This window comes from Epinephelus moara, chromosome 9 (genome assembly GCF_006386435.1).
Source record: "Epinephelus moara isolate mb chromosome 9, YSFRI_EMoa_1.0, whole genome shotgun sequence".
NCBI classification, from domain to species: Eukaryota; Metazoa; Chordata; class Actinopteri; order Perciformes; family Serranidae; genus Epinephelus; species Epinephelus moara.
Window position 1 is genome coordinate 4,793,865 of NC_065514.1, and position 22,944 is coordinate 4,816,808.

The 22,944-nt window shown below is 42.0% G+C and overlaps 2 protein-coding genes across 2 annotated transcripts; one reads left to right on the forward strand and one right to left on the reverse strand.

Moving 5' to 3' along the window:
* Positions 1–2,086: 2,086 nt before the first annotated feature.
* Positions 2,087–7,428, reverse strand: LOC126395277 (astacin-like metalloprotease toxin 5). Its single transcript, XM_050052617.1, has 10 exons — positions 7,351–7,428; positions 7,244–7,276; positions 7,098–7,163; positions 6,952–7,001; positions 6,079–6,148; positions 5,886–6,000; positions 5,548–5,720; positions 2,702–2,783; positions 2,423–2,544; positions 2,087–2,331 (listed from the first exon to the last, which is right to left on the reverse strand). The coding sequence occupies exons 1-10, from the start codon at positions 7,400–7,402 to the stop codon at positions 2,234–2,236; spliced, it is 861 nt and encodes a 286-aa protein (XP_049908574.1). The 5' UTR covers positions 7,403–7,428; the 3' UTR covers positions 2,087–2,233.
* Positions 7,429–8,202: 774 nt separating this feature from the next.
* Positions 8,203–12,889, forward strand: zcchc9 (zinc finger, CCHC domain containing 9). Its single transcript, XM_050052618.1, has 6 exons — positions 8,203–8,335; positions 9,026–9,421; positions 10,806–10,956; positions 11,054–11,146; positions 11,224–11,292; positions 11,513–12,889. The coding sequence occupies exons 2-6, from the start codon at positions 9,047–9,049 to the stop codon at positions 11,623–11,625; spliced, it is 801 nt and encodes a 266-aa protein (XP_049908575.1). The 5' UTR covers positions 8,203–8,335; positions 9,026–9,046; the 3' UTR covers positions 11,626–12,889.
* The last annotated feature ends 10,055 nt before the right edge of the window (positions 12,890–22,944 follow it).

Here is a 22,944-nt window from a genome sequence, read left to right on the forward strand (position 1 = left end):
CAGTTTCTTTCATCAGTTTACACAGGGAAATAGGGTCCAGGGTGAAAAATTCTTCATGAAATTATTCATGTGATCACATGATGTCATACATCTGAGCTCACTTTGCCACTTTTGAAGGATAACATCAGCATTGTTTTTAAACCTATGGCTTCATGACGACATATGTGACATCATGGAGGAGTGGGAGAGGATGACATCATGGAGGAGTGGGAGAGGATTCCTGAAGCAACCTGTGAGCTCTGGTGAATTCCATGCCCAAAAGGGTTAAGGCAGTGCTAGATAATAATGGTTGGCACACAACATATTGACACTTTAGGCACAATTTGGACATGTTCACTGTGGGGTGTACTCACTTATGTTGCCAGCTGTTTAGATGTTGATATTTGCAGAAATGGGAGGGGTGTACTCACTTATGTGAGATACTGTATATGTTGTCATGAAGCCATAGGTTTAACCAGAGAAGTAGCGGTTGCATGAAAAACAGACAGGACATTTGTAATTTCAGAGTAAACACCAGAATTCCTGAAGTCAGTGGGAGATATAAAGATCTGGACGGACACCAGAGGATCTGCAGCCTCTGTGATGATAACCCTGTGGGAGGAGAGTATCATATGTTGTTTGAGTGTCTGAATGTAACTTTAATGACTTACAGAGAAAGGTATTTGCTTAAGTGTTATTTAAACCATCCGTCTATTTTTAAATTAACTTTGTTATTACAATCAGATGAGCCAGAAGTTATTGTGCTTTTGTGTTTGTGTGCCATACCATGTGATATAGTCCTTAAATGAAAAATGACTCACTGAATGAAAATTGAGATTTCTTTAATTATTTGATACAGATTTCAGATTACAGTTAAACAAGAGACACAATATGTATCTGTATGTATGAGAGCTGGTGTACAGTTTTGTAATATTAGTGATTTATTTTCTACATAAGCGAGTAAACATAAGCTTCATTCTCATTAAAAAATTACAAAAAGCCGCCTCCAGCTGCTAAAACTCTTTCTGTGTGATCGAGGCCAGAGAAGAACTAGGGTGATTTTCTGGCAGGTCAGTGTCCTCTGGCTCTGAATGTGATTCTGGCTCTGGTGGCTCAAACATGTTTGGCTGCACAAATCCAATAAAGCTGCAACATGGAGCATCCATTGTCATGCTACTGTTGAAATCAGCTTTCCTGTGAGGGGCGTGGCTTCATGACATCCCAGCATTTCAGAGCAGAGAATAAGCCTATTTTTTCATGATTTTGAAACGAATTTTATACTTGCCGAATTTTTTAATTATTCAGTTTTGGCTGGGTGCTTTATTATGGAGGCGTATTGCATTCACTTGACAAATAAAAAAGCCCCATTTTTCAGAGTAATTTTTTCTGTTTTTCGGAGTAATTTATTTATTTTTCTGTTNTAATTTTTTTCCTGAACGAGGAGACGAGATACTTCAAAATCATGCCTTACCCTTATTGAAACTGTAGTTGAAATTGTCTAGGAGCAGGAGCACGGATGCAAAATACATCCATGAGCAGGAGTCACCATGGATGCAGGGGTCACTTGCAGGTGCCAGGTGGGAGCTTCTCACGAGATTTTGAAGTATCTCGTCTCCTCGTTCAGGAAAAAAATTACCACAAAAAACAGAAAAAAAACTTTCTCAGAAATGTATTTGTCAAGTGAATGCAATACAATATGCTTCTGTACTTTATGACACAATTTTTCTTTGGTGTGACTCACTCATAACACATATCCATATTTATTTTTGCTTTTCTCAGACTTGAAAAACGTAATCATTCCCTTTGATTTCTTTCAGAGATCTCTACAAAACCATTAATATTGAAAAAGGGCTGAAATGTTTTTACTGCGTTGGCAGGTTTTTTATGCCGTCAGCAAAGTTAGGTTTTCAGAACACAGTTATTGACAGAAATGACACAAAGTTTGGGATTTTATTGCAGCGTATTGACTCAGTGTTGAGCTGAGTAAAGTTTTCACTCTTTCCCTCAATCTGAAACTTTTTTTATTTCAGGCATCAGCATTTGGAAAGTACCTTTTTCACCAAACAAAAACTTCAGCTTGTCATGTGACACCAGTGAAGACAAATGTGAGGTGTATAGTTTGGTTTTATTAATAAATAAAGTCAGACAGTTCAGTCTGGGTGCTGGTGTGATTGTGCCCTCTAGTGGCAGTGTTGAGGTGCTGCAGAGAGGCAGAGAGGCAGGAGCAGACGTGTGAGCTTGTGTTCCTCGTCCTTCATGCAGACGCCACATCGTGCATAGGCACATACATGTTTGCAATCTCCTTCCTGACATCGCTGCTTTGCTTCTCCTCTGTCTTTTGTTCTGGGGCGTCTGGTAAAGAGAGGAGGGAGGAGAAGGAGAGTTAAGCATCATGGGCCCTGTGTGTTATACTTTCAGTAGCCAAGTGTCAGTAACAATATACCACAGCTGTAGAGAAGTCGAACTCTCTCGATGTCCATCTTTGTCATCTTGTCTCTCTGTCCCATGCCCTTCACATCAGTGTTCGGTACGATGGTGGGGAGGCCATTCAAAGAAAAATACCCACTGAAACAGAGATCAGAACCTCAAACTAACCAACCATCTGTTTTTATCTGCGTATCCAGGGCTGGTCGAGGGGGCAGCAGGTTAAGCAAGGTTTTTCAAACAAAATAACACTTACAGAAAAATACTTTTACATGCTTTAGTATTCTGGACACGTTACCTTCCATAGTGCATGATGGAAGTTATGTCGTAACGAAGATCGAAGGTTTTGCCTTGCTGCTTTTTGAAGTTTCTCTCCATCCCTGAAACACATCTGTATTAATTTCACACAGAGAGCAGACAACAGGAAAATGCTGGTAGTGTACGTCTCTGCAAATTATGATTGTTACATTTGTATGTTTCATATCAACGTTTATGAAGCGATGAAGTTTTTATAGCAGTAGTAGTTTTTATAGTAATCTTAATTCATAAAGTGCTTATCATGTCAGTAAATAAAACAGACAGGACATGAAAACAACTTTTAAAAGAACGGATAAAAACACTTTAGTGTATGAAAACTGAGGAAATAATAGACAGTCTAAATGAACTGAAATCTCAAGAGAAATAAGGAAAGACTCTCCAAGAAGAGACCTGAAACAGATCGCTGACTCGGCCGACCTGATTTCCTCGGGCAGACTGTTCCAGAGCCTCGGGGCCCTGACAGCAAAGTGTAGGTTTTACTGTGACATCGCTGTGTTTCCAGCCTTGATTGTGCCTCCAGGTATTTTAAGCCAGAACATGATCTTTTCCCTAACCCTTTACCAAGTAGTTTTTGTGCCTAACCCTAACCCTTTACCGAGTAGTTTTTGTGCCTAACCCTAACCCTTTACCAAGTAGTTTTTGTGCCTAACCCTAACCCTTCACCAAGTAGTTTTTGTGCCTAACCCTAACCACAGCGTTGGTGAAACCTAAAAACAACGCTACTCAATAAAGATACCACACTGTGGTTTGCAGAAACGTACAATGCCAACATGTTTTATGGCGATAATTTTTTTCCATCAAAAAAATCCATTAATTAAAAAAATGTTGTCTTGTTCCTTCACAGTGATTTTTGAGTTTCAATGTTTGTTTTCACTTTTATCTGCTGAAGGAGGAAGTTTCTCAGGGCGTGCCTGCAGGATTTGGTGACATCACAACTACTTTGAAGCCCATCAGGGTCCAGTATGCAACTTACGCTCCAGCTCACATGCAATTGCTGTGCCTTCCAATACCCATAATCCCATACTGTATAGTATGCCAGAGGAAGATTTAGGGTGCGTTCCTTTTTCTTTTTACTTTTAGTAGCTACTGCAGCTGCCCTTAAAAAGTACATACTGTTGCATACAGTGTGCACACAATCAGGGCATACTATTTCCTCATAACGTTATGTCCTCCTGAACTCTGACCTTCTTGCTTTTATGTCTGTTAACTTGGAGATAAAAGAATCGCCACTCACCAAGTTCGCTACCCTGGAAATCCAGAGTTCTCGCAAGAGCACAATGTGAATTTGCTCAGCGAGTCACTCTGGCAATCAGTAATGATGCTCATTACCCGTGCCGAGCTGCACCAATCACATCGGTGTATCTGATATAGGCGGGCCAGAGGCAAGCTAAACAGATGACGACAGCACTGGGACGACGAAGTCAGGAATCAGTCAGTAAACATTGCAGGATGGCTACGGATGAACACCAGTTGTTTGAAACGGCTTTGGCCGCTACAATGAACGAGTTAGACTTGGCTTTTTCTCTAAAAGAGGAACAGAAGATGGCGCTCAAGTCTTTCCTTTGCAAGAAGGACGTATTTGGTGTTTTGCCAACCGGATACAGCAAGAGTCTAATCTACCAGTTAGCTCCACTGGTAGCTAAGCTCTGGATACGTCACCTCGTGTATTGTTCTGATTGGTCGTAGTGTTATCCAATTGTGTGCAGTGATATTTTCAAATGCATGCTTGGTGCCGCCCCTCGAGTTGGGCCATTTGCATTACTCATAGCCAGACCCTAAATCTTTCTAGATTTGGGTCTGGATTTCCAGACTACAAGTTCGCCAGAGACGGACCCAGAGAGATCTGCTGTTGTTACTTTGTGATGTAATTAGTTTAACTTGAAAGTTATAACTGCACAGATTGTTGATTCTAACATGTTATATTTGTTACGGTGAAATTACAGCTGCAGTTCTGTCATTATTATATTTATAGGTATGTCCTTTTGTTGTATTGTAATATCTGCAATATTTTGTTCACTGAAACAATCAATATTCCTATCATTGCGCCTTCTGTCAGCTGTCAATAAGTTGTCAAGCAGTCATCTGTTTGCAGCCCAGTCAATCGTCCACTGTGCAGAGGATTGTGGGTCAGAATAACCAGAAAAGCACGCTGGCTTGCACACTGCAAAATGGAAAATAGTGGATTATTGGTTTACTGAATTTGATATACTATGAATTGGGACATGCTAAATCATTTTCTGGCGTACTATATAGTATGGAAGTATGGGTATTGCTGAAGGAGGAAGTTTCTCGTGACGTGCCTGCAGGATTTGGGGATATCACAACTACTTTTAAGCCGATCAGGGTCCAGTATGCAACTTAAAAACCAGCTCACAAACACTGAGAATGGACTCAGCAGTTAAACTTCATTCTCCCCCCAGGGCTGGATTTATATCTTTAGAGGAGGTGGCACTGGTTCTCTCTTTGGAGCTCATATTTAAGCCTATATTTGTTCACATATTGACGAACTAGCACCATTAAAAGTTTGCTGAATTATCTGTTAGCAGCTCCAGTTTGCAGTGGACTATGGATGTACAGAAAACTGTCACTGATAACTCTGATACTGAAGAAAACTTAAAAATGTGATGATTCTCAGGAAAGTTCTGCAGCGTCTTTTTTTTAATTTTTATTTCTAAGCAGATTTAAGGACGTGATATCAGTATGTTTTCAGGTGTCACTGAATTATGACTCCCTTCAACTCTCTTTATCAAAACCATACTGACATCAAAGCAGAGGATTTTTACACATCTAGAGATGATCACAGTGACATGAGTAAAGAAATATTACCGTCCATGATATTACTGGGAAGAACGGTGATGTACTGTTCACGGTCTTCCCTCGTGTGTTCATGGTGGAAGCCCAGAGCGTGGAGAATCTCATGGACGATGTTCCCCACCTTGCACAGGGGCCCAACGAACACGGGCTGCTCAGCGCCGATGAAGCCCACGTATGATGCACAACTAGAATATGACAAACACAAGGTCTTTATGTGACCTGGAGGATTTGTTGACAGACCTTTCCAGCTGCCCATCAGCATCATTAAATGTTGAACTGAGGTTGTGGCGTTTTGGACTGTTGTGGAGTCCGCCTCTGATTCATGGTGCAGTATTAAAACCTTTTCATACCCTTTGCTGATGACGAAGAGCAGGTAGTTGGTCTCAGAGGTTCGCTTGTGGAAGGACACACAGGTGTGTTTGGACACCATCGCCATGGCAGAGAGGATGTCGTCTGTCCGACTTTCTGCAAAAGACCCAACAGTAAAATGAAGGCTGCTGTGAGTAGAAACATGAGCCAGTGATTGGCTGTCAGGCTGCTTACCTAACTCTGGGCTGATGGCGTACGGTATCTCAGGTGTTGGCCATGTGCTCTCCACTGCGTTCCTGTCATTCTGCAGGCTCAGATAATACAAATCAGCTTTGTGCACTTACACAGAAACACTTCTTGAAACCATAAATTAAAACCATAATTCTCTAACATATTGATTATATCTGATGGTGCATGTACGGTATGGAGTTTGCATGTTCTCCCCGTGTCAGTGTGGGTTTCCTCCAGTTACTCCAGCTTCCTCCCACAGTCCAAAGACATGCAGGTTAACTGGTGACTCTAAATTGTCCATAGATGTGAATGTGAGTGTGAATGGTTGTCTGTCTCTATGTGTCAGCCCTGTGATAGTCTGGTGCCTCTCACCCAGTGTCAGCTGGGATAGGCTCCAGCCCCCCCGTGACCCTCAAGAGGATAAGCGGTTAGAAGCTAGCTTGGCAGACATCTCACCAGCCACCATCCCCTCCACCCCATGACGTCAAAGTCAGCTCATATATTACATCACTTCAGAAATAAAGACATGATCCACAGGACACATGCAAATGTATTCATGGTTTGGCAGAAACTTACAATGCCAACAGTTTACTCTGGTGACTGGGCCGGTTAAACGTGTTGATTTCTCAAACTTTGAAAATCTTTGTGGTTTTTCCTGCAGGCACTGTGTAACTACAAATGTAATCGAGTGGCATGATGGGAAATGTAGGCTCTAAAAGTCTGCTTCTCTCAGCTGCTGCTGCTGCTTCAGTTTTGACTGTTGTGTGCCTGAATGTGTCTCCAGACTTAGTGCAGTAATACATCTCTGGACTTCTCTTAAGAACAGCAGTTAAAACATATTTTTTTATAAAGGAACAATGATGTGGTTTCACTCACTGACAGCACCATGTCTCCCTCCAACACTGCAGAGCTGTGGGTCATCAGCTCTGTCCAAATGGGATCAAGGAAAAGAATGTTAACAGATATTCTGTCTGTGTTTCCTCCCAGCTGCAGACATTAAACATGTCAGCTAACACACTGACCTTCTAAAGTCTCAGGGTTAGACTCCATATAATCCAACATCCTGTTGAACCAGCCCTTCTGACTCTCTGTAAAAACACATTTACACATTAAAGTAACTCATGTAGACACATTGATCGATCCAGACTTAAATCAGAATCAGCTGTACCTTTTTTAACTTCAGGTAGAGGACTGGAGTCGACTGAGAAACACAAGACATCAGAGAATAAATCATCAGTTCATCAGAGAGTGAAATCAAATGTGTTGATTTCTCACCATCTTTACAGGATCCAACCAGCAGAAGAGCAGCGAGGAGCAGATGCAGCATGTTCTCAGGACACACAGACAGACTGATGCTTTCACTCCCTCATTAGTCACATTAAGTAAAATCACCTGTGAGCTGCGGCCTCATTCATGATCTCCTGTTACTACCAGTCAAAACGTTTATATAATATGAGGCATTATTATAGATTAAAATATCCAGCAGTAAATGAAATAGATAAATTTAGGACTTTGCAGGTACTTTTACAGTGTGGTATTGCTCCATCCTTCACTAAAGAAAGGATGGAGCTTGTAATGTTATAATTTACAGCTACCATGACTCATAAAAATGTCTACTGCTCATGACCATATAGAGTCTATTTCACAGACAAATTATATAATTATGCAATAGCAGAAAATATTGGAGTGAAAACCTGCATTAACTGATTTTTTTGGCCACTGAGAGGAAGTTAAAAAAGCTGTGAACACATTACGGTCTTAATGGAAGCAAAGGAAGGCCTTATTTATTTGAACAGCAACTCAATATCTAAGTAATTTTGAAATTCAAATACCACTGAAATCTGTCCCTTTGAAAAATATCTGGCGTAATGTTGTTTGAATCCTCCTCTGTGAAGTTTATTCCAAACCCAAAACCCACATTTTCCAATTCCAGTTAGTTGTGCAAAATCAATTTACTCTCCAATTAATCATATTTCCATTTTTTTATATTTATTTATTTATTTTTTTGGCCGAAAAAATGCCCTTCAATGAATGATAAGGGAAAAGAAAAATCAAACACTGACTGAAGTACTGCGTTAATCAAATATATCCTTCAGAGGTCTGATAAACGTTACTTACACTAGGATACAGCAGGTGGCGGTGTGCAGCTTGTCCGAGCCGCCAGTGAAAACAGGGAAGAAGAAAAAGACAGCGAGAAACCGTAGAAGAAGACAGTACACCTCCAGGAGAAATACAAACGCATGGCTGGGAATCTCTCACGGTAATGTTGTTTATAGCTCACATTTACATATTTTAAAGGACACGTTATGTAGTAAACACTTATTTTGAACTACCCTGCTGTGTGTCGTCACCTCACTAGTTTTAGAAAATTGTGTTTTACGTCAAAAACAAAGATAACGCTCTGTGAGTAAGCTAGCTTAGCTGCTACATGCTAACAGGCGAAACAGAGAAACGTCAGCGAAGGTAATGAGAGGTGTTTTCTCGTGTAATAATTTCTCCTAACGATGTTTAAATGGCAGTTAGATTCAGTAACTCCAGACAGTGTCAGTGACGTGACATTTGTTTTGTTAAATTTAGCATTAAAGGTTCATTTTGTGCTTCAAACTGATTAGAAAGTGGTGGAGGAAGGATTCAGATCCTTTACTGAAGTAAAAGTATGTACGTATGCACAGTATGTACGTAAAGTTAAAGTACTCATTGTGCAGTCAAAGTGTTTTCCTTCTTTATCTGGTGTGTTTGAATTAATGTTACAGCTGTAGATGTTTAAGGTTGTGCTCATTTTAACTAATTTATTTACTGCTGGGTAGTTTAATCTACAGCAATGCATCATATTCTGCTGAACAATGTAGCTCTAAAAAGTCAGTTAATTACAAACATTCAACATCAACACATTTGGAGAAACAGTCTTGACTTTAGTAAAAAGTATGAAATACTCTTTTTCTCCCTTCAGCTTCAGTCAGAGAGTGCAGTCATGACGAGGTGGGCCAGAGCCAATAACGTCCATAAACACAAGCCAGCTGAGGCCACTCCATGGAGTCAGCTGAGAGGAGGAAGAGGAAGAGGAAGAGGAGGGGGAGGAGGGCCTCAGAGGGACCAGCTGAGAGGGACTCAGCCTGGTGGATCAGCTGTGAAAAAACCCAACCGACCCAAGAAGGAGTACCTCAACGAGGACGTGAACGGCTTCATGGAGTATCTGCAGCACAGCGGACAGCCTCTGCCCAGAGGGGATAAAGGAGGGATGGAGGGGGAGCGGGAGCTCAGGGAGGAGGTGGAAACGGCCCTGAAAAAAGACAGAAGAAGAGAGGACAGGAGGGTGAAGAGGCAGAATGACAAGAAGAACAAAATGGTGAGTGATGTTCCAGATACTGACGCAGGGCTTGAGTTCATCAAAAAGTCTCAGAGGACGAAATCAGAACGGACTCAGTGTCACACACATTTAGTCTGAAGATTGGGACGAGAAGCATTCGACCAACTGTCATAAGCTATGAAATCACTCAGGAGATGGAGGGCTGAGACACTGAGTGCGAGGACAGATGTTCTTTAAACTTTTTAAAAGATCGTTATGGCAAAAATTAAAAAACTTTTATGACCTGTGTGAGATGCTGGCAGGGCTCAGACCATCTGTCAAGTGAGACTAAACATTTTCATTGGTCGCACGGGTGTGCCTGACATCTAGCTGGCCTGTCTCCGTCTGAGGCTTTCTTTTATTTTATCTGATTTTTTTACCACCCACATAAAAAATAAGGCGTGTGTATGTGTAAAACTGCACCCTGTACACTTCTTTGAGTGACATCACAACTTTAACACACCAGTAATCAAAAATGAAGAGAAGTATTGATAATTTTTCCGTCAGTAAAAACACTGTGGTGGCCGTTACACTTGTCCTCAGCCCAGACGTGACATCATTGGCAGAGGTAACGGCTCTAACGCCTGTCTCCCTGTCCCCTAATCCTGACCCAGCATCCTTGCTGGTCACAACAGGGCTGTACAGTGCGACATACTCTATATATGCCACATGTTTGTTTGATGTGAAGATCTATGTGTGAGGTAAATTGACAGGGCGTTGCTATTTTACTTGGTAGGTGTCTATCGTGTGACGGTGTGGCTGCGTGTGGATGCGGGCGACAGGTTTGATAATAAAAATGCAGTGGAGTGACGGTACAGACATTTCACACATCAGACGACCTCGCTTTCTCTAAGGATGGTTGATGAGCTGACGCTGGATCGTGACGTCAAGGAAACATTTGAGAGAATGTTGGTTTTCCCTGAGGAGAGACTGCACGGATTATAAAAGATCTAAACTCTAAGGGGCAGTGCATCGAAAACACATCTCCAGCATGGTTCTCTGCCCATCTGCATCCGCGTAGTCCCAAAGCGTTGGATGTGCACGAACAGTCGAAAACCTGCCGCATGCGACCCCTGCAAAGGGCTGTGTCTAATGGTGTGATGTCACTTTGGCCGAACAGATGCTCAAATATTGGACACTTTTATTTTAAAGAATCAGAATTTATGAATCCTTAAAAAACAACTTCAGACTTCAAAGTGGGGAATTCAAATCACATAAGGTCAGATATTTTTCAAAGTAAAATAAGTGCATAAATAACTCTGTCCGTCTCTGGTGTATGACTGGTTTTAGTCCTGGTTTATTGCCTTAATATTGCCTCTGATTTTCGTCCTGCCTCTCATCACTCTCCTCGTTCCCTTCTCTCCTTGTCTCCTTCTCTGTGCAGCTGTGTTTTAACTGCAGGAAGCCCGGTCACGGTTTGGCCGACTGCCCGGAGGCGGACAGAGACGAGGAGATGGGCCGAGGCATCTGTTACCGCTGCGGCTCCACCGAACACGAAATCCAGAAATGTCGAGCCAAAGTGGACCCTGCTCTGGGTGAGGACAACCTGCAGACTCTCTGCTGGACACCTGTGATACATTAATATTTAATTCTGCTTTAATAATGTTTAATGTTCCTGTGTGTGTGTTTCAGGTGAACACCCGTTTGCTAAGTGCTTCATCTGCGGTCAGACTGGACACTTGTCGCGGGGCTGCCCTGATAATCCCAAAGGACTTTATGCACAAGGTACAAACACAGATGTTCAACACAATGTAGAGTTAATTATTTTCCACCAGTTTACATGATGCTGTGTGTGTCTGCAGGAGGCTCCTGTCGTGTTTGTGGTTCAGTGGAACATTTTCAGAAGGACTGTCCAGAGCACCAGGCTGCAAGTGAGTCTCTCCTGTCTCCATCTTTACACTGATACCTCTTGGTTTCCTGCACGGTTTTATGGATCAAATCACTGTGACGTCACACTAACAACGACAGTCACTTCGGGTACACAAACAGTGTTGGCTTGCCACCGTCAGACAACTCTGATGGATCGCATAATTTGAAGCACGATCTCGTCTCCCAAACCTGATGTCTAACCTTTAATGTGTCTCCCTCCAGCTCACACAGTGACAGTTCCCTGGTTGTCCAACAACATGAGTGCAGACTATGAGGAAGTCCATGTCCCAGTGAAGAAAGCCAAACCCAAACAGACCAAAGTGGTGAAGTTCTGATCTGCAGAGATTCTCTACAGCTGATTGATCACTGGGACTCTGCTCAGGAGCTTCTCTCTTTCTGGACTCTGATAAATGGACTAATTACCTGCTGAAAATGTGCCTCAGACACATTCTGACTCTCTTTGTGTATATTTGAAATCCTTTTAATAAAAACATGTATCGTATATTTACAGTGTTACTTTGCTCTCGTTCTGTAACAATATGTTTGTTACATGAGTTGTTACAGTTACAAAAGTATGATGAACTTATTTCTTAACAAACAAACTCGTATCCATTTCCCAAAACTTAACTCAAGGTCTACTTACTACATTTTTCTAGAGCGTCAAACTGCATCTGACACTCTTTCTCAGCAGATGGCAACTGACAGACTCAGTCCGCTCAGGAAAACAGTGCAAAAAGCTTGTAAGTGGACCTTGAGTTAGACCAGGAAACACATCAGTCAATCAATATCAATAATTTGTACCTGTGAATGTTATTTCATGAGTTCATTTTCAACCATGGAAACAGACGTTGACAAAACAATCACTGCATGCTCCATGTAGTAACTGTTGTAGAGCTTTTGATCATATAACATGGTCATCAGCAGATAGAATTTAAATTTTATTATCGATTAATTTGCAGATTATTTTTTCAATTAATTAATTGTGCAAAATATAAACATGTACAGAACTTTTTTTAACCAAGAAAAACAAGTTTAAATAGAAAAATACAGTTATGAAATACAATGTAAGAGATAAATATTTGATTAAATAAAGGCAGCAGCAAATGTAAATGTCTTCAGCCTTAATTTAAAAGAACTGAGAGTTGCAGCAGACCCTCTGTTTTCTGGGAGTTTGTTCCAGATATGTGGTGCATAAAAACTAAATGCTGCCTCTCCATGTGTTGTCTTGACTCTTGGAACTAAAGCAGACTTGTCCCAGAAGACCTGAGAGGCCTCGATGGCTCAAAAGGTTGCAGAAGAACACCACATAGAGCATGAAACAGGTTTTAAAACATATGGCACAGAGAATTAGATAAAATATGAATTATCAGAAATACAAGGACATCAAAGGCACAAACAAAGATTGATAAAATAAAAGCAGTAGATATGCCAATAAATATAACAAGTGTCAAAAAAAGTGAAAATTATAAACTTCCTTGAGGCCAAGTTGATGTCCTCAGGTAGCATGTTTTGTTCAACCAGCAGTCAAAACCCCCAACATCATCGATTTACTAACCTTACCTCACAACTGAGAATCTGCAAATTGGTCATGTTTGGTATTTTTGCTGTAATAAAATAAAATAAAAAATCCGATTCAACCTTCATCATTGATCTAAATAGTTACAGATTGTTTCAGCTCTTGTTGGCATCGAGATTAATCCCGTTCTTTATGGATGTTTGTACTTTGTTTTCTGAGGATGAACTGTGAGTGATACGACAGTGATTAATCTGATTGTATCTCTCACTGAAAAGCCTTTAAACAACAATATGAAAAACAAACGTATTTACATGCACAACACTGGAATTCATTTGTACTGTTGAAGTCGTGACTTCTTCTCATGTGAGAGAATTAACAGCAGCTGCACGACAGACCACAACAGAGAGCGAGACACATTGTGAAATTTGTGATCATGAATCTTAAAATCTGTTATTAGTTATTCTTTCAGTGTAACTGAGTGTGTTTAGTATTATAGTTGTTGAGTTGGGAGTTGGTGTGTAATCCTGAGACTGTGTGTGTGAACAGAATTACCTTCTTGAACAGTGTTAGCGGGCAGTAATACGTTAAATCCAGGATGTTACAGCGGATGTGCTTAAGTGTCATGTAACTGCTTTTAATGTATTCTTTTACCTCTGCAAAGATGTGTTGTAGTTAATCTGGATTTCTCAAAAACACCCTGACACTTGAGAAACCCTCTTAGGAGACTTTTCCTCTGTGGACCTCCTTGTAAACTCTGCAAATGGCAGTTAATCACCTTTTAAAAATGGGATTGGCATCATGGATGCTGCCTTTAAATCATACAGAACTTCTGTAGACTTTGGTGATGCCTCCTCTTCAGTTTCCACTCTGTGGTGTTCCCCAGGGCTCTGTCCTCGGCCCCCCTTTTGTTCTCATGCTTTCCCAGGCTGACATTATACCCAATATTCATTGTTGCTGTTTTGTGGACGACACTCAGATCTTTTCTGCTTGAAACCAGCGAAGAAGCCACTTACATATCTTAATATGGTGGTTCCCAACTGATGGGTCGTGGGTCCATTCTGAACGGACCACAGGTGACACGCAAATGTGTGAACTTTGCAAAAAACACACTTTAATTTTGAAGGACAGTGAATTTATGGCACAGAGCTGTTATTTTGAAGTGTTGTTTTCAGCTGTAAAGTGAGTAACCACTGGACAACAACTTAACAGAGACAGCAAACTAGCTTGACGACATGGCCAAATGCAAGTATGATGCTGACTGTATTAGACTGTGTGGAACTTGAACTAATGACTAAGGAGAAATCTGGACACCATGGCTGGACTAGTTGGGAACCACTGACCTTACATCTTGTCCCTTTGAAAACAAGTGTCAGAAAAGTTTCTCCAGCTAAATTAAGATGAATTTTTAATGATTGTATGTGGTCGTCCAAAGGGTTCTAAATCATCAGGTCTGCTACATGACTGTTTTCAGTTTTCAGCTGTAATGTGAAGGCTCGGCCACTCGGGGGCAGCACTGATCCAATCTGAGCTGCTCTGCAGAGAGTTGGTGTGAAGGTCATCCTGCTGCTCTGTTAATGATGGAGATGTGCTGTTATGCAGAATGAGAGAGGGTGTATGTGTTAACATTTAGATGACTATTACTGAAGAAATGTCTGTGAACAAACTGGTTTAAAAATACCAGTAATAAAACCCTGTGTTAATACATGCAGGAAGCAGCAGTGTAAAAACCCATATTGAAGAGTGATGCTGTGGAATCATGAACACACAGAGATACAGTCACTGGTCACAGAGAAGTTAATGTGATAATGAGGTGGATGAAGACGGTGCACGTTGCAGGAGAAATCAGGGAAGCTGGTTTGGGATGTTCATTGTAATATCTGGAAGCGGAAGGGCTCGTTCCTCATGGAGCCAGCAGTGTAAGATGTAACTTCCACAGTACTGAGGAAATTCTTTTAAAAACTTCAGCTTAGACGTTAAAGAAATGGCTCACAATTAGTTGATGTGTTGCTTACAGCTTGCAATTTAAAGATGTGGAAATTCATATTGTAGTGTAAGAGCATAAGAGAGAGTCGAGTGTATTAATGTGCCGGACAGACTTGCATTGTAGGTGTTGATCCATAAGAATACACAGCATTACACATACAAATTTAGATGTAAAAGAGCAATATAATATACATAATATAAGCTGGAGTAGGCAGAAATTTCCACCCTCCTCCTCCAGTTCTTCCCTCTCCGTCCTAAGCCCCTCCCACCAGACAACCACGGGCATGTTTCACACATTGATTTGTTTAATTTTATTTCATTGTAGAGCTGTACACAGATCAGTCTCTCAGCCCCTCCTTCCCTGCTCTTTCTTTGTTTAACAGACCACAAGAGACAAGAATTAACTGCTAGCTACCCCACATCCCTGCGCCTCACTCCCTGCGCTGTGGATTGCTTCTCTGGGAGGAGAGCAGGCAGCAGCACCTGGCGTCACAGCAGCAGCAGCGCCAGTTCAAACCTGTGTAACGGCAGCAACAGAAAGTTTGCAGATCCAGTGGGGAGTTGAGGCCATCTGGTCCCTCAAATTCAGGTTGCTACTGACTCAGGGTCTGTCTCTGGAGCTGTTGCCCACTCTCCTCCCAGCGAGGTGGTCTGTAGCGGTGGGGAAAGAGGCGGAGGGCACACTGATTCGGGGTTTTAGCTAATATTAGCTGCATAAATGTGACCTTGAAGCTGCAGCCATGAGTCCTTAACTTCAGTTAGCAGAAGGCTAAACTATTAGCAACATTTTCTCTCCATCTCTGAATCACTTCACCAATATTGATGCGCCTTTTGTTAGGTTTATTGTCAGATTTTGCCCCATGATGCCAAAATAAAACATCCTACTCCAGCTTTAAAACATTTCAGCCACTTTGTGTCAGACAAATTGCCCCTTAGTTTGTTATTTGACATTTTTGTGAGCAAGTTTTGAGAAATTTTCTAAACACATACTTGTCCCTTCTGTCCACCACGTCTCTCTGCATTTGCCCCAAAACTTAAAAATGATGGTTGTCAGATAGTTGTGCGCAGTAAGACCTGATTGTGACAAGCACATCTTTTCCTCTTTAAAGGATGTTTCAGAGCTACAAGTTAAACTTCCTTCTCATGGATGCGAGGGAATAATGTGATAATACGGTGGTCTCTTAGCAGTTTCCACAGCAGGGGGAGGACAGAGCTTTTTGTGACCGATCAATACGACTGTCAACACCCTGACTTCATTAAAAAAAAAAAAATTACCCTCAAACATAATGCGTCAGCAGCTGAAGAGTACAAACACATTGCAGACGCTCAGAGAGACTCTCAGAGGAATCATCAGAAACTGCAGACGAACACACCGGACTGTTTTCACTCCAGACTCTCAATGGAGATAAAACTTTTTGTTTTCCAGGACACAGAGCAGAGATCCCTGCGTAGTGTGTGTGTCTGTGTGTGCATGTGTGTGTGTGTGTACCCCTGGAGAGTGTGTAAAAAGATCTTACATCACTGATGATGCAGAGGTTTCTGGGAACTCCTTGGCTCTTTGAAAAGCTGACCAGGGTTCAGTCCGCAGCAGACAAAACTCATATGTTAGCACACAAGAAAACACTGAGACTGATTTCCAGATTCTGAATCAGACTATTTTAGAGCCACATTATGGCCTCTGGTGCAGTCAGAGATCGAGTTATGATACATATTAAATCACCAATAACTGGGAGTCATGTCAGTTTTATCTGCACAGCCCAATATGATAAATTACATGTTCCCTAAAGGGACTGCAGACCCTCTGTCCTTACGTGATCTTGTATGCTGTTAGACCGACCTAGCATGGCTCAAAAGAAGCATCTCTTAGAGGAATACTTCACCCATAAAATGACCATTTGAATGTACTCACTCACCCCTTTGTTTTTCTCTCACGCCTCCAAGGTGAACAGATATTAAAAGTAGTATAGTTTTAACAAAAATGCGTGTGCTTTGGAAGTACTGAGCTTACGACTAGATAAAGGAGACTTGGATTATGTTGCATGATTTGTGTAGTTTTTGTATAGTTTTTATGTTTTTAAATGTCCCCATCAATGTAGAGACACGCAAGTTTTCTTCATGGATTTGAGGTGAAGGCTCAGACACATCAAGCTGACAGTCAGCTATCAGTGCAACACATTCTCACTTCGACATCGTCACATATCGACGTTTGGTCGTGGACTTTCCATGCTGAGATATGACGTCAAGGTCCCCTAGGTGCGTTGGTTGTTGATGTTCTGGGACGTTGTGTCAACTTCAGCCTCTTCGTTTTCACAGGAAATGTACAGTTTGCATACAGTCTCTTCGAAAATAATGTTATAATAATAACGTTTTTTCTCCCTTCAACAACAAAGGCACGTGGTTACGTTTTGCCTACATGTGCACATGGTTTGGTTTAGGCAAAAAATAGCACATGGCAGGGTTCAGGAAATAGAAAAAAAACAGGGTTTGGCTTTACAATCTTTATAGAAGTGAACACTGGCCTCCAATGTGAAAGTCCTGACCACCCCACTCTGACTTTTGCCACCAAAACTTTCATTGTTGTCCTGCTTTGCTTCCTCCAATGTTGCTGGGAACTGTTAAACAATAATGCCGACCGGCCATTTATAAGTCAGAACGCCGGAAGTCACTGACCAAGCACCGAATTTCGATGACTTTGTAGCCAGACTGGGTTTGTTGGTCAATGTCAGGCTGTTAGTCAGCGTCTGTCCCCTTAGTTTTTGCAGTGTGTCCCACACCGCTGACCCTCGTCGGCTGTTTTTGGCTGATTCAACATGTTGAATCGTGTCAGAGCCAGCGGAGTGGACTGGCAGTTCAGCTCAGCACATGAGAAGAGAAATGGAAGTGAGGAAAGCAAACAAACGGCCAAAGTCATGAGGGAGTGAGATCAAAACAAACTTGTTACATAAGGTAAGATTATTTTTTATCCACTGAGCTCTTTGTTTTCACTAGAACACAGTGAATATAATTTGTTCTTTCAACATCAGGTTGTGTTGTTAATATGCTAACTGGCTAACTAGCATCTTGAATCCATCCTGTTGGTCTTCAGGTCAGCCAACAGTCGGCCTATGTCGCCACTATTTCTGTGATGTTTGCTGTGTCTGGGCCTTTACAGGTGGCGAGTAATTGATATAGAGATGGTCATTTTGTGGTTGAAGTATTCCTTGAGCAGATTAGTTGAAAGATTGTGTTAAATACGCTTATTTACTTTTGTTCTGAGAGTGAGTGAAGAAGATGAATATTACTCTTATGTCTATGTGTTTAAGGTCCAGTGTGTAGGATTTAGAAGTATGTTTTCTTTAGTGTTTAATCACCTGAAAATAAGAACCACTGTGCTTTTGTTACCTTAGAATGAGCTGTTTATATCTACATAGGGAGTAGGGCGTTGTTTATGAAGATCACCATGTTGCACCGCCATGTTTCTACAGTAGCCCAGGACGGACAAACCAAACCCTGGCTCTAGATAGAGACGTGCACATTTTTGTATCGGCCACTGTAGTTAGCAGCCCCTCTGTGACAAGCAGCGTCGGAAAATCACTGATTTTTTTTTTTAGGTGAAACTGCTTTATTCAATGTTTTGACTGGTTTCAAACACTAAGTCAGTTTGTTTTGGAGAGGCAGAGACCTCTGTGGATGATTCAGCTCCCGAAAAAACCCTCCTGAACAATGAACACTGAAGGAATCGTAACCAGGAGAAGTTTCAGCTGGTTGAAATCTGCAATCCTCACCACTAGATGCCACTAAATCCTTCTACATCCTACACACTGGACCTTTAAGTACAGAGCTGGACGTTTTCCAGTGATGAGGGCATAGGTTTCTAGATATGGTCAGTGGGCACGATGGTACAAAACCTTGCAACAGGAACATAACTAGGAACCAGTGAAGAGAGGCTTGAACAGATTCTTCTTTTAATTTGCCACCCAGCTGTATTCCTTAACGTGCATACGTTATATCGTGCTGTTTGTTTTCTGGTGGTTATTACCACCGTCTTGTTCATGTTTGAGCTGTATCACATCGTCCTCTTAAGTCTGCCTCCAAAACTAATTAGTGAATTGACTTGCAGAGGAAACACTGTGTACATTTGCATTATGTTTGTGTCTTGTCATATTATTATTAATGAGACTGTATGATTTCTGTATTTGTTCCGTTCACCGGGTGCTTATACGAGTTGTTTTTGCTCCACAGAGTCCCTGGTTGGGTAACAGTGCAGTATAAAGTAAATAAAGATGGGGGGGCACACAGAGCCTCCTGGAGGTTGCCCTCAGAAGACCCCCCTGCGTGCTGGTTTCCACAGAGCCTGATGCGTTCTCATGGAGGCGAAGTGAAACTGCAGCCAGACAGCTGCACACTGCCAGCTCGCTGAGGCTGATTACACAATTTACCCATCCACAGGAGAGGAGTTTGTGTGTGTGTGTGTGTGTGTGTGTGTGTGTGTGTGTGTGTGTGTGCGCACCTCATAACAAAAGCACAGAGGCCTCATTCACTGATGTCTCCTGGATCCAATTTAAGAGGAGCTGAGAGGGGGTCTTTCCTCCAACTATTGTCTTGCTGTTACTCGATTGCCCAACATCCACTCTTCATCCTGCTCTGCTCCTCTGAGCCTATACATACGTCTTCAGAGATGCTCCATCTGAGCATCTTTCATCATCATAGTGTTTATTTCTCCCAAGACGACGACTACGATGAAAAATACTCACTGGCAATTTCTTTTAACCAGGCTAACCACATGATGCAGCCTGTCAGCCCAGCACTCCGGTTCAGACTGAAATATCTCATCAACTATCGGATGGATTGTGATGACATTTTGTAGAGATGTTTATGTTCCCACAAGGGAACTTTTCATCTAGCGCCATCATCAGGTCAACATTGTAAAGTGTCCAATACTTTGGTTTGTGACCAATGCATTCATGACATTCCCATCAGCCTCAGCTGTACAACTTCTGTGTTTAGCGCTAAATAGCCAATGCTTCTAGCACACACTGGGGCAGTTTGTAGCTGAGTGTGAAGCGGTCGGGATGAGAGTCAGCACCTCTAAGTCTAAGGCCATGGTTCCCTGCCAGATGGAGCTCAAGAATCTCAGGGTCTTGTTCCCGAGTGAGGGTATAATGGAGCGTGAACTGGACAGACAGTTTGGAGAGGCGTCAGCAGTGATGCAGGCATTGTGCTGAAACATCATGGTGAAGAGGAAGCAAGGAAATGAAAGGCAAAGCTTTCGATTTACCGGTCCATCTATGTCCCAACCCTCACCTATGGTCACGAACTCTGGGTAGCGACCGAAAGAATGAGATCGCGGATACAAGAAGCCGAAATTAGGTTCCTCCGTAGGGTGGCTGGGCTCAGCCTTAGAGATAGGGTAAGGAGATCAGATATCCAGGGGTTGAAAAGGGTCAGTTGAGGTGGTTCGGGCATCTGATCAGGATCCTGCTGGACGCCTTCCATTAGAGGTGTTCTGGGCATGTCCTACTGGTAGGAGGCCCCAGGGTAGACCCAGAACACACTGGAGGGATTACATATCTCGTCTGGTCTGGGAACACCTTGGGGTCCCTCAGGAGGAGCTGGAAAGCGTTGCAGGATAGAGGGACATCTGGGGTACTTTGGTCAGTGTTCATTTTGTCTGTATTTGTGCACATTTTCCAAACGGACGAAATGGAGCAGTACCACCAGAGATCATGGAGGCAGTGTAGCATTCTTCAAGCGAGATATGACCTCAGGAGACAAGGAAGAAATTTAAACAGTGGCAGAACTGAACGAATCGATTGTATAGTGAAGAGAATTGTTACTGCCACAGTTTCTGGCAGCTCATTGAGGTCCCTTTAACAGTAAATATCCATAATCCCCGCCACGTTCTGAGACCCCACTCTCTGCCCGTCTTCATCACTCCTGTCTCCAAAACTAGGCCAGTCCTAATGAACTTCACTGCCCACATTTATGGACTTTGTTGTAACATTTTTACTGTAAAAACTAAGAGGGAGTTTTCTCCTTTTTTTGCTAATGTAGCCAAACTTCACAGCAGCATCACAGGTTAATTGTCTTGACCTAAATGCCTTCACATCCAAACCTACTGCAAGCCACTGTAATGGAAACCTCATTTGTCCCCCGTAGCAGGGTGGAGGTCCTCTGGACTAGAAACAATAAATTCTATGTGAAACAAAGTTGGCAAAAACCAGCCGAAACCCAGAAGTATCCAGAAGGAGCCAAACCAACAGTGAATGTATCAGTCAGATTAAGTATTGTGTGTGTATCTACAGCCTGGTGTGTCTTTTTCCTCCATAGCTGTTAATAACACATCAGTGAGCCACACATGTTTCTTCATTACCATGAACACACGCTGTATTTTACTTTGACTCAATCCCACATACACCGTCCTGCTGCCAGCAAATACTCACTAGATCAGGGGTCTTCAGTGTTTTTCAGGCCAAGGACCCCTTAGCTAAAAGAGACCCAGAGCAGGGACCCCGAACTACATATTGTATAAAACAGATATGGACTTGAGATCCAAATCTTCTCTCGTCTGCACTTGCCTGTAGCTGCTAAGTCACCAGCTGCTGGGCGGCAGTCCATGGGGACTTGGCTAGAGAGCCAGAGGGTCAAGTTCAAGTACCTGTACCGACCAAGTACAGAGTGCAGACTGGTAGCTTGAGAGGTATATGTCAACAGATTGAAAAAAATGAATGTATCCTCAGGGATTAAAGAAGCATATGTTCTTCTTCTTCTTTCTTTGTAGCATGTTTAGGTGCATCAGCTTCACCCTTTGTACTTTCCCCACTGGTTTCAGAGGTGGACAGTCGGACTATATCAGAGTAGTCTCGCCACCAGACAATCAGAGATCTCCGCCTTCTGATAGTCTGGGGACACTCCTTTCTAAAGTGTGTTTAACACACCGGAGAAAACGGCCGGCAACAAAGCAACGCCTCTTGCATTTTTGAAAAGGATACGCCCTCCCGGAAATGTGCGCTCCCCCTTTTCTCGTCTGCAAGGAAACAAACACACAGAGAGCTTGAAAATGGATGCCAACAGATTTAACTCCGTTTTATCAAACATGTGCTCAGTCCACAAGATTGTGGAAATGAAGAACTTACAGCGACTTTGTTTAAAACTTTTAACGTAGTCGGACTATGTTTACAAGCACAAGAGTTCAGCGAGCCACCGAAGGACCGCCCTGCGGATTTACTGCGGATTTACTATTGGTTCTGCAACGTAGGGAGTTTTTTAAACTCTGAAATTGTATCCGCCCATCGAAACACAAAATCAGGGAGAAAGACATCAGTCTTTAGTTAAGCAAAGCGTCTAAAGACTAATATCAGAGTCTCTTGCTCTAAAAGTTACAAAATGATCCATTATATTTCACGTGAATGTCTGTACATTTGAAATAATAATACAGCTAACTGGCCAATATGTGCTAATAGTACATACATGTTAGCTAACGATTTTACCTCACTGTTAGGGATAAGTGCTGCTCAGTGATTTAGCATTAGCTAGCTCACGTGAGTGCCCAAGGATTCATCAGTAACCATTAGCTTATCATTTATCATTTATATTGTATACTGTAAATTAATTTTTGTTGTTTGTTTTTTATTAATAGTCCAATATATCTTTGCTAATAACACGTTGGAATTATGTGAATGTGTATTTTTAGACATTTTAATTTTCTGGAATAAAAAAAACTTGAATTAAAACTTAAATTATCATTCAATACGTTTGCAGCCCCCCTGCAGTAACTCTGCGGACCCTCTAAGAGTCCCAGACCTGCTGTTCAGGACCCAGGCACTAGAGCATCAAATGTGTATTAATCCACCACTGAAAATAGTCCCCAACAAATGCATTATTTCCTCCTGTTTGTTCAGCCCTGTCTCCCAGAAATTACGTTTCTTTTATGAGAAAATGTTGCTACTTAATGTAACTGGCAAGTCGCAAAAATGTCGATACAGAATGGATCAGCAAAATGTTGACACCATATTTGTTTCGTTTCCGCCAAAATAAGCAATCCTGTATCTCATTTTTTTATAATTACCTTTTTCAAATTAACAGTTAACTGAAATCACAGTCTTTCCATAGACTCAACCAAAGTGCTTTGTTGTCTTAACCACAGACAGGAGTCTGGACACAAACATAGGGTTCT